The sequence below is a fragment of the Thermothielavioides terrestris genome, chromosome 3 (assembly GCF_000226115.1).
Source record: "Thermothielavioides terrestris NRRL 8126 chromosome 3, complete sequence".
NCBI lineage: Eukaryota > Fungi > Ascomycota > Sordariomycetes > Sordariales > Chaetomiaceae > Thermothielavioides > Thermothielavioides terrestris.
This window is the reverse complement of record NC_016459.1, coordinates 4,766,019-4,777,722: the sequence shown is the minus strand read 5'-3', so window position 1 is coordinate 4,777,722 and position 11,704 is coordinate 4,766,019. Positions and strand designations below refer to the sequence as shown.

The following is an 11,704-nucleotide window of genomic DNA, read 5'->3' as shown; positions in this document are numbered from 1 at the left end:
ATATAAAGTAGAAGTATAAGAAAAAAGAAATATATACGAAGCGAGAGGAGGAGAACGATGCTAATATATAAGAATAGAGAAGGATAGATTATAGAAGAGGAAGGGGTGATATATATTATATATAAGAAAAAAACGTAAAAGAGTTAAGTTATATAAGAGGACGGATTTTAACTGTAGTAGACGAGGTTAGGTTATATATAATTAGCAAATATACCTAGTATAATATAGTTGCTATATATATAATATATAAAGTAAAGAAAGGGCTAATTAGTAGCTTATTAGGGTAATGTACATAAACAATCTACAGTAGGGCAATGCGATAACTATATATAGTAAGGCTATAGTAGGCAATAGCGCTAGACTATACAATGATAGAAGGAACGTAGTACTGCTAAATAGTAGACGCCAATGTCGCTACGACTAGCACTACTTTAGACCTAAACTACGCTCGATAGTACTATATATACCCCAATCCGACTCTCTAGCTAGACGAGAGGGGTATATTATAGACTAGGCTATACCTAGAATAGATATATAAGGCTATACTTAGGATTTTTACAGCGTCTACTATAGGCTTATAAGGGTTCTATAGTAGGTTCGTAATAGAGTCGTAGTAGGCTTGCGAGGCGCCTAGAACAACGTTGGCCTAAACCCCTTGCGCGAGCCTTTGAAAACTCTGTGCGCGAGTGCTATAGCCTACACTCCCTCTTTTCTCTCCTTTAAGGTAGTTGAATAGAACATTGTACGCTTATCTATAGATGCTATAAGGCTAGTATGTTACAACCTTAAAGAAAGAAAAAGGAGAAGTATAGACTATAGTCTTATATATAGAGCTTTTTAGGGGCTCGCGAAGAGGGTCTAGACTAATATTATTCTAGACACGAGGCGAGCCCGCTATAGGTCCGTCCTAGGGCTACCGTAGGTCCTAGGCGTAGCCCTATATACTTAGTCCGGGTATAGCCTAGTCTATAACAGATATAGGCTAAACTATAGTCAAAGTTAGAAGCTAAGGTTTTACGCAATATCTTAGCTTGTCGAGCTGCAATAATTGTAGCCTTCTCCGTATCTAGGAGATATCTTCATTTCCCCTAGATAGACCGGATATTGGGCGACAATTCGAGCCTAAAAACTCGTATTTTAGCCTGCAATTGACGAAGTTGTGGTAGTTGGAAAAAAAGGGTAGTATAGGGTCGAACGCGTTCACGACGTGTAAGTGGGGTGCCAAGGATGGAGTGTAACTCTATTTTTTGACCATCTCTTTATCTCTTACGTCCTCTGCCACGGTTGTCTCTCCAAGTTCTGCCCCATCGACGCAACACCACTACTGCTAACATACAGCTCACAGCATCAAACACGCCTAACAGTGTAAACACCCAACCATATCCCAGCGCTCTTACCAAAGGATCAATGATCGCCACAGCTGCAGCAGCCAGTGTACAGCGCGTAATGTTGTTCGCAGCCGCAGCAGTGCCTGGCTTGTCTGGGAAGATATCCACGATTAGAGCACTGTATGTCTGATGCAATGTTGTACACTTGCATCCAAGGTAGGCCTGAAAAAGCAGCGGAACAGCTGGGTGAACTCGCTGCTCAACGACCCATCCATAGCCGACAACAAAACACATCGACATCACAATAATAGTGACAGACCAGCGGGAGCGTGCATGCTCGATTAGAAAGCTTGCAACGTCGTCCCCGCGATTCCGGTCGATTGTGAACCCAGCCTGTTGGGCGACGTGCTTGTAGTTGCGGTCCATCAACTGGCTAGCCACGAACCCGCCAGCAATGATGCCTGCGCCGCCGGCGAGGAAGCAGCTGCCAACTTCAAGGGGATTGAAGCGGTAGGTTTGGCTAAAGACGGGCGTTATCAACGTTTGGACGCAAAACCAGAGGGCGTAGGGGCAGCCAGCCAGCCAGAGGACTAAGAAGGTGTCGGGATAGAACACGATGCGGAGCGAAGGGAACGGGTTGGGGATGACGAACTTCCCGCGGCCTGTTTTGCCCGTGTTGATGTCGCCCTCTGTCACAGCCTCGTCTTCCCCTGCATTTTGTTGTTCTTCGTCGCGTTGGGCACGCTCGCTTCCGAAGCCAGAGCAAGGTGACATCGTCCCGATGTTTTGCTTCTGCCTTCTGCGCTTCCCCCAAGCAAACAGCAAACTACACCACGTCCTCCATATCCCCTTTGCCGGAACGGCACCATTGCCCACCACCGTCCGCGCCGTCTCAGGCTGCACACAGCCAATAAGCAGCAACGCCGACGCGCCAAAGATTAACAGCGCGCGAAAGCACCAGCGAGGATCCCCGGAGGCGAGAACCGCCCCTCCGCCAATTATGGGCCCAATGCAAGGCCCGATATTGGTGGCCGTTAGCATTGGCGCTAGGAACCGACCGCGTTCCGAGTGCACCGTCACGTCGGCGACAACGGCGTAGGCGAGCGAGAGCACGGCCGAGCCGCCAATGCTCTGCATCGCTCGCAAGAGGAGCAGGGCCGGGTAGTTCCTGTCAGAAATGGACAGGCCTAGGGAAGCCGCTGTGTAGATGGTAAAGGTGGCGAGGTAGACGGGCCGGCGGCCAAATGAGTCGGATAGCGGCGACCAGAATGAGGGAGCGATGCCCTGGAAGACGAAGAAGAGGGTTATTGTAAGGTTGATAGCTTGTGGCGATACGTCGTACCGCTCGGCAAGGAGGTCGATGAGGGGGAAGTAGATGTTCGCTGTAAGCGATGAGGCAAGGGCCAAATAACCGAGGAGGCAGACTAGAAGGGAACGGTCTCTTTGTCGTCCATGTTGTATAAGGAGGCGGAGACGACAGTGAGACGCCAAGCTCCTCTTTAGTTGGAATCGCTGTTTTGTTTCCTTCTCTCTGCTCCATGATGTCGGGTTTCGTCAGGAATAGTGGTTGGCGAAGGACGCTGGGAAGAAAAAAGAGGGGTTGGGTCCTGGTGACTTATCCTCTCGAGTTGTTGGGAGCCAGTCCAGGGTTTGGTTATGCAAGGAAGTGGGTCTCGGTTGGTTGTCACATTTTTGCAACTTGCATTGCGCAATCAAGAGTAACCTTAGTTACGCAGTTAGTCAGAGATAGCGAGTCGATGATGAGCATAGGGGCTATAGCCTAAATGGCAAAGCAGGCCTTAGGTGAGGGCATCATTCTTTGACAAGCTGACCTAACACAAAACCTGTTGCTCAGCGTCGTCGCTAGGCGGTCTTAGCTGACCATGGAAAAGGGAAGCGCTGCAAGCCACGGACTCTGGGAGGCATACCGAGGTAGGTTCAGGCAATATGCTCGCGAAGACAGTTGACGACTGAGAGAGAAACAGGAAGGCCATTCTCATCGCAGCCTAGGGGGAAAGAACTATCTGCACCTACCCTAAAACACCCGCCTCGCACCTATACTCCTCAAGTTAGACTGACGAACCTTTGGTAGCTACTACACTGTTAGACCTTTGGACACATTATGCTTAAAGCTTGGACTGCTCTTTGCAATAATCTTAGAGCTACCCCTAGCTATCTCGCCGTTGGGGTTAGCTACTCTGTTCCTCACCCCCCCGGTTGCCTGTGTCTTCATGGCCTGTGGTCCGAGAACAGGGAGCGGTGATGGTCTCGTCGGAATTGTCTGCACGCGCTTCGGCAGCTACAAGGGTAGCTGGCGGCGTAAGACCCTTCTGCAATAGATACCCTTCATACCCAAGAGGGTACTTTTCAAGCAAGTCTCTCATCGTCTCCATCACCCTACAAGTTTTGTTGCAAGTTAGAGCGCCTAGTTACATTTAGCTTCACTGTCACGATGCTCACATACAGCTGCCTGTGCTTGAGGTTCCCAGGGTACAGGGAAGAAGCGTGGAGATCAAAGCGGCTGTTCCTGTGGTTAGCTAAGGTGCAACGGGGCGTCGAGTGATCAAAAATGTCTTACAGAGCGTAAAGGGCTCCCCGACTCTCAAAGTCCTCCTTCGGTTCGGACGGATGGCAACCCGGTATTGCCTTGTACCCTGCAATGTACTCACGAGTCATCTTGTGTCGAGTCGCCCACCACGGCCCCAACTCATCTGCCGACCGTTCTGTTAGCCAGTGCCTAAGCTGGTCTTGGTTTGTCAGTTGAATGCTTGATTACATTCGTTGTGGGCATAAAGAGGGGTTGCATCGAAGATCATCGGACGCCCAGTGGCCTTGTCCACTGAAGCATTCCCATCCCAGAGATCTCCATGTACAAGCGTCGGTGTCAAAACTCTTCCCTCCGTCTCCAGCGGCCGCAGGAGCCGAGGAATGACTTTCGTCATCAGGCCACGGCGAAGTTGTCGCATTTCCTCGTCCGGTCCATGGGTTTTCTCTTCCATGTCAAAAATGTTCTCCAGTCCTCGTGAGAAGCATTCCTCCCAACTCTTGCACAGGGGGAATGTCTGCGGGTTGCGTCCCCCATATGTGGTAATGGGAAACCCGAACTCTCCTGTTGGAGATCGGCCTCGCTGATGAAACTCCGCGACGAGCTTCGGAAAGTCCGTGACACTCGGGATATTCCCTGACAGCTCAAGGAATCGACAGAGGTAGAAGTAAGTCTCCGGCTCATCGGTATAAGCGCCCCAGCCCAGCGGTTCTGCAACCATGTGAGGAACGACACTGTATAACAGCGACATGGCGTAGTATTCGGCCGAGACCATGTTCTTTCCGTGCTCGAACTGGTGAACCTGGGCAAAGAGGTAGCACATAAGAATGTGCAACATGAGTCAGTGGTTTACAAGAACCTCACCTTGATGAAGAACGGGGTCGGATTCCCGCCTTGATCTGTAGCAAGGATTTTGGCAGTTTGAGCCCAATAGGACGCCCCGCTAGCAGTGATGCCTTGGACTTGCGTCCCTGGCGGCAGTTCTTTATAAGACAACCTTGGTAAGCTAACCGCAACGGAGCGGTACGCAATGAGAGATGGAATGGGAAGGGAGATTGCTCACTAGAGAGAACACCTGGGTCGACATATTCAATGACTTTCGCCGGTACAGGAATTTCCTTATCCCAGACGGACTTGTCCGTCATCTTGGGTCCCGGTTGCGAAAATGTGATGCTGTGTGTCGCGATCGGTTTTGAGATTGGAGCACCGGCAACAAGGCCCAATGATGGGTTGTAGCAACCCGAAGGTACCTCCCTGAGTGCGAATGTGCGAAGACTGCGAGCCAAACATTTTGGGGACCTAGGCCCCTTTTATTGATTGCTCCCTCCACCAACAGTGCGAGGCTACCTGAGGTACGGAGAGATCTGTACTGCGTATTATGCACCACTACTTCGATGCTTCGGTGGTTGGCTGACAACGCAGAATATAGAGTACCTCATTCGTTAGTGCCCATCCTGTGGCGGGGATTCTCTGATCCAACGCGTCTGTCCACATGCAGAAACATGTGGACTTTCCGAACCAATGCAGATGCTAACATGCAGAAATATGCAGCTTACAAGCCTAGTGCAGACTCCGTCCAGTCCAAATGGCAAATCACTGGTGGCAGCACCAAGAGGAGCTCGCTACCAACGAAGGCGATGTGCATGCGTCCTGCAGCATATCGTCACATCCTGAACTTAAGCGTTTATCCCAGTGGTGCAATTGGCCTGTGCCTATGCGGCCATGCCAAAGTTGTTTCCTTAGCCTTGTCCTTAATACGCAATGGACGACGGGCCCGCACCTCGAGTCGCCTCTGGGCAGTTTTGCCTGCGCTATCTGCAGATCTATATTAAGACACTATCGGACAGCCAATTCTGGGTGACAGGAAAGACTTGTTCCACCATCTTTTTCGTGATCAGGTTTCTAACCAACCTTCTATGTACACTGTCCGCGACCACGCCACTACTCGACTTGTTCGACCACCTTCGCTTCCGTCTTAGCTACTACGGCAGGTGCAGAAGTGCGTGATAGTGCTTCCTACTCCTGGGATCTCGCGAACCAACATGGGCTCATCTACGAGATCCTTTATCTCCCGGACAGCATTTAGCCTAAGCAGGAGAGGAAGTGGAGATGGTGCAGAGCGAGACTCGCGAGAGGCCAAAGGCCCCTTGGGACTCACCACTCTCTACGTCCCAACTGAAGAGGAAGCCCCTGTGGCAGATATAATTTTTGTTCATGGTTTGAACGGCGGCTCGTACAGCACTTGGAGTAGAGGAAACGACCCCGATCGGTTCTGGCCACGCCACTGGCTTCCACATGACGGGGCCTTCAAAGATGTACGCATTCATACTTTCGGCTATCCGTCCGGCGCCACGCGAGAGTCCATCATCAATGTTTCCGACGTGGCGCGGTCCCTCCTTGCTGCTGTCAACGACTCCCCAGTGATGAACAGAGGGGAACAGGTACGTCTCCCGACAGGCTGAGTTCCTGAGCACTTACCAGTCATGTCCCGGTTCCGCTGACGCGCACTCAAACTCGTGCTTCAGCCACGGCTGATTTTCGTCGCTCATAGTATGGGGGGGCTCGTTGTCAAGAGGGCGTGTATCCTTGGATCCAGGGAACTGGAATTCAAACCAGTTGTCGACCGCGTCTGCTCGATATTCTTCCTGGCCACTCCGCATCAGGGCGCCGCCATTGCACAGACCATCTCCCGGTTGGCGGCCATCGTTGGGTTCCGCCCGTTTGTCGAGGATCTCTCCCCGCAGTCGGCCCTGATTCAGAGCATTACCGAGGACTTTCCGCGCGTCTGTGGCAATCTACAGCTGTTCTCCTTCTACGAAACGCGGCCCATGAGTGTCGGGGTCAGCAGGATGCTCATCGTCGACAAGTCTAGCGCCGTAATGAACCTTGCCAATGAACGGCGGACGTTCCTCGATGCAGATCACCGCAATGTGGCCATGTACTCGACACCAGAGGATCCATCCTATGTATCGGTCCGGAATGCCCTGGCAACGGTTATCTCGTTCCAACGAGACTCATCTCGACACCCAGTCCAAGTCTCGTCACAAGAAGGCCAAGCTGCGCTCGACCGGTTTCTGGGTGTTGTTGACGGTCCGGAGGACGATATCATGACGCAAGAATCCATCAAGTTGCCGGGTTCATGCGAATGGCTCATCAACAAGAGCTACTACCAATCATGGAAGGGATCTATGGATTCCTCCTTCCTGTGGCTCCGCGGCCGCCCCGGGGTCGGAAAGAGCGTTCTGGCCGGTCACGTTGTTGGCGACCTGCATAGCCAGGGTCTAGACTGCTGTTGTTTTTTCTTCCAGGCACGGGACAACATCAAGTCGACAGCGAATGGTTGCTTGCGATCCATGGCATGGCAAATGGCAATACTTCACCCAGCCATCCACGACAGGTTGAGGGCCCTCATTTCCGACTGGAAGGATAATCCGATCGACAAGATCGACCTGAATTCCTTGTGGCGCAAGATATTCCTCTCCGGGATCCTCAAGGTGAAGCTGAACAGGCCTCAGTTCTGGGTCATCGACGCCATGGACGAGTGCAAGGATGCCGCTGATATGCTCACCTTTCTCGCTCGCATCCAGGAGCACTGGCCCTTGTCCGTTCTCGTCACGTCTAGGGACACGACGGATGCCCATCAAAAGGGAGCCAACCCAAAAAACGACATCCGGAGCTACACCATTTCCGAGCAGGATACCTTGCAGGACATTTCGCTCTTGCTCAATGAAAACCTTTCTCACCTCCCGTGTCCAAGGTCCGACAGATGGCCTTCGCGCGAAGCTATTGCCTCTCAAATCCTCGAGAGGTCAGAGGGCTGCTTCTTGTGGGCTTCCATCATATGCTCAGAGCTGCGGCAGGTGACAAGCGAGAGAGAAATTACCAAAGTCATGGAGAGCACACCATCCAACATGGATGCTGTCTATCGAGATATTCTCGCAAAGATGGAAACAGCTCGATTTGGCAAGGCGGCGGCGAAAGCCTTCATCGCGTGGACGACTTACGCTTTTCGGCCGCTCAGTGTAGCCGAGATCCAGACTGCCATCGAGATGGATATCAGTGACAAAATAGACAATGTTCATCGCGCCATCTCGAAATGCTGCGGGAGCCTTGTTTACGTGGATCAGCACGAAAGAGTCCAACTTGTACATTCGACCGCTCGCGAATTTTTGACCAGAAAAGGATCAGACTCCGAGTTTATCCTGACGAAAGCGGATGGACATCGTCGCCTGGCCATTGTGTGCCTCAAGTTCCTGCTCCAAGCCTCTCCGAAAACCCACGACAGGCCACGAAGACTCGGTTCTGTGGCTAGCACGACCCGAATCGGCCCCTCAGCGTCACCGCAGCTGCCGCCTGAAAGCACGGATCCATTTATCGGGTATGCCGAGAGGTTTCTTTTCCAGCATTTGAACCAGGCCCACTCGAACGACGAAGAACTACTCGCCATGCTCTCCGACTTTCTGGCAAGCAACAACTTCCTTTGTTGGATCGAATCCACCGCCAGCAACGGGGACTTGCACACCATCTACCAGGCCGGCAAGACCATCAACGCAATCCTCAACCGCAGGGCACAACACTCCCCGCCTACCAGCCTTGCGCAGACACAAGAGAAATTTGCGCTCCTGGGAAAATGGGGAGATGATTTAATACATTTGGTCACCAACTTCTCAGGGTGGCTAAGACGATTCCCGAGGGCAATTCATCATCTCATCCCACCCTTCTGCCCTCCGGACTCGGCGATCCGCCAGCAGTTCACTACACCTTTTCGGGGTCTCCATGTGCAAGGCCTCCCTTCGCGCGGGTGGAACGACTGCCTCACGACAATCAACTATGCCGAAGGCTCCCAACCTGAGACTGTGGCTGCTGGACCAGGTTATTTTGCAGTTGGTATGCTGAGCATGGACGGGCAAATTTTTGTCTACGACGACACTATCTTCCAGGAACTTCATGTCCTCAATCACCGCGAGCCAGTTTGGTGTTTGGCTTTCTCAGGAAGTGGGAGACTTCTCGCCTCTGCCGGGGCCAAAAGCGTCCGAATCTGGTCTTCGGCTGACGGTTCAGAGGTGTCCTCCTTCAGCATATCCTCCTTGTGTTTAAACCTCGGCTTCGTCGAAGAAGATGCAATCTTGCGAGTAGCAACCAGGGAGAACCGCTTGGTCGAGTGGGACGTCGAGGAACGAGGCTTCATTGACCAAGATGGATTAACATGGACCACGGACTTGCCAGATAGGATGCAGATGAGAGTTCCAATGTTAGTGGAGCTCAACTTGTCGACGCACCTCGTGGCCGTGCTGTACCGCGGCGAAGATATCGTCTTCTGGGACTGCGTCAACAACAGGATCTACGACATGTACGAGAAGAACACCGGATCGATACAGATGTACGGCCGCCAGAAGCTCGCCGATGGCTCCACCACTGTCCGTGCCGCTGCGTTCGGCCACACCTTGAGCACATGCCTGTTCGCAGCCACCTACGCAGATGGAGACCTTGTTGTATATGACGTCGAAAGAGGCGAGGCGATTGCTCTCGTTGAGAGCGCAAACACTCTGGCCTTGGCTGCATCACCAGACGGCCGGACGCTCGCGGGAGCCGATTCGATTGGGAACTTCACCCTTTTCGACTTCGAGACCCTCCGACCATTGTACCGCGTCCGCTTTGACACACTGATCCTTCCCAGCGCGCTTTGCTTCACATCGGACAGTTTGCGCTTCATCGAGATCCGCGAAGACCAATGCCGCGTTTGGGAGCCCGCCGTTCTTCTTCGCCCAGATGCCATGCAAGATGACGAAAACAGCGGCACCGTTTCCGAGTCCACGGGGCTTCAGGAGGTCGATCATCGCATAATCCTCCGAACGGTTCCGGAAATCTGCGCCATCACTTGCTCGCAGGAGTTAAGCTTGGTGTTCTGCGGGTTTGAGGACGGATCCGTCGTTGCCTACGACGTGTCCGGATTGGAGCCCGAAAAACAGCTGCTCTTCGTCCATCACATCCATTGTCGCGCCCACTTACTTTATTTCGACGACCGCGAATCGATTCTCGCCTGCGGTGACAGTTCAGGGCGATTCTCGGCAAGGAGGATCTCACGCGCAATGAGCGCACGACAGCAGAAAACATGGGAGCTTGGCACACGACAAGAGAAAACCTGGGAGCTCGGCCCAGTGTTGATCGACGGTCAAATCCCAGGCGGTGGCACTGGATTGTTGAGGCAAGTCCTCGTGTCATCGAAGCATGGGAGGCTTTTGACGAGCACCGAGGAGCATGACACATTGTGGCCGATGCCGGAGCAAGGGGAAGGGGTCTGGGTCTGCCAAATCGAGTCCGAAAACCGTTCAATCCGTTCCCCTTGGATGTCCAGGCCGGGCTCGAAATCCGACTTGCTGCTCGTCTTTGGCCAAACGGGCTGTGAAATAAAGCTATACGACTGGGGAACGTTGAGCATACTCCGAGTAGTGTCATTGTCACTCGATCCCGACACAAGCCTGAGCCGCGTTTTTCTTCTATCCCATCGACATTACTTCGCCACGTACGCAACGAAATCGTCAAAGCCCAAAGGCGAGGTTCTCGCATCCAGAAAGCATGAAGTGATGGATGAGATTCTGCTATGGGCTTATCAGGAGCTTGATAACGATTCGAAGACCGCTCGCCCACGTCACGTCCTCGGCTCATTGCCAGTCCAGGTGGAGAATCTCATCGGTGCTTTCGGAAATCGGCTCGTCCTTTACACTGCAGACCATTGGATCGCATCCGTCGAGCTTCAGGCCCCTGGTTTGTCTGGCGGTGCGGCCGATGCCGTGGTCGGCGGTTCTTTCGTGCGGCATTTCTTTTTGCCCAATGACTGGATCGGCTCCATGATTGAGGGAAACATGATCTCTGCCGTTGGCCGAGGAGGCGAGATCCTGCTCGCTCGGCGATACGACTTGGGTGTGATCAAGCGAGGACTAGAGGTCACTGAGGATGGTGGGACTCTTCACTCACGACGGGCAAACCATAGCATCTGGCCACAATCTGGAGGAAGGTTGGCCTATCGGCACCGGGCGTCTTCATCTACGTCTTGACGTGAACGAGGCCCGGAGTTAAGGATATTGTTTCAGTCGCTATCTGATCTGTTGGATCTTGGAACGGATTTCGCCTGTGTGCGGAGTAACCTGTATGTTGTGATAGCTCTTGGTCGTGCGGAAGCTTCAGGCGCCGATATTGTTCCAACCATGTGAGTGGTAAGACACAAGTCTGATGCTCCTGAAGTTTGCAGCATGACAGGGAAGCAATGACGACTAATCCAGTCAGTTGGCGACGCTATTAGGTTGCCATCTTGAAGTACTGGTAAGACCACATCCGGCTCTTGTACGCGCAACGATCTATGTCCTTGCGCGGTCCTTGCGTGGGCCATTGTAGCACGATTTGGCCACGGGGGCGGTCTTGATCAGCTTGCCCTTGCTGAGCTTCCTGTCAGGGGCTTTCCAGAGGCAGTCACCAGGCTAGCATGCCTTACCAGGCCGGGTATTTTCTTTTGGCCCTTGTACATCGTCCGAAAACCAAGTCGGGCAGGACCCAACCTGCCGAACCTCATTGGTCTTGTGACTCCTGCCAGGTGTTGTTGCTTGAGTGCCAAGTCGAAATGTCGTTTCTGTTGTTGATGTAGTGACAAAACCGTCTTTCACATATTAACTGGTTCATTGTCATGCAATGGTATGATCTGGCCGACCGAGCATGAAAGTTGTTGGTTGTGGCTTTTGCTGTGCATCACTTTCCTGATTATTCTATCAGAATTTGAGAATTGCAGCGTCAGGTGCTAAAACTTTGGCACGTAAAAGAAAGCCGCCGCTGTCGCCTT

The 11,704-nt window shown here is 52.5% G+C and overlaps 3 protein-coding genes across 3 annotated transcripts; 1 reads left to right on the top strand and 2 right to left on the bottom strand.

Annotated features, from left to right (window-relative positions):
* Nucleotides 1-1,193: 1,193 nt before the first annotated feature.
* Nucleotides 1,194-2,926, bottom strand: THITE_2118143 (uncharacterized protein). The gene has a single exon (XM_003654864.1). The coding sequence runs from the start codon at nt 2,463-2,465 to the stop codon at nt 1,260-1,262; it is 1,206 nt and encodes a 401-aa protein (XP_003654912.1). The 5' UTR covers nt 2,466-2,926; the 3' UTR covers nt 1,194-1,259.
* A 963-nt stretch (nt 2,927-3,889) lies between these two features.
* THITE_2118142 (uncharacterized protein) lies at nt 3,890-5,128 on the bottom strand. Its single transcript, XM_003654863.1, has 4 exons — nt 4,937-5,128; nt 4,738-4,856; nt 4,105-4,675; nt 3,890-4,039 (listed from the first exon to the last, which is right to left on the bottom strand). Exons 1-4 carry the CDS (start codon nt 5,016-5,018, stop codon nt 3,903-3,905), a joined length of 909 nt encoding a protein of 302 aa, XP_003654911.1. The 5' UTR covers nt 5,019-5,128; the 3' UTR covers nt 3,890-3,902.
* Nucleotides 5,129-5,915: 787 nt separating this feature from the next.
* On the top strand, nt 5,916-10,928 carry THITE_2050713 (uncharacterized protein; the record flags this gene model as incomplete). Its single annotated transcript, XM_003654862.1, has 4 exons — nt 5,916-6,314; nt 6,399-6,874; nt 7,550-8,122; nt 8,264-10,928. 4 exons carry the CDS (start codon nt 5,916-5,918, stop codon nt 10,926-10,928), a joined length of 4,113 nt encoding a protein of 1,370 aa, XP_003654910.1.
* Nucleotides 10,929-11,704: the final 776 nt, after the last annotated feature.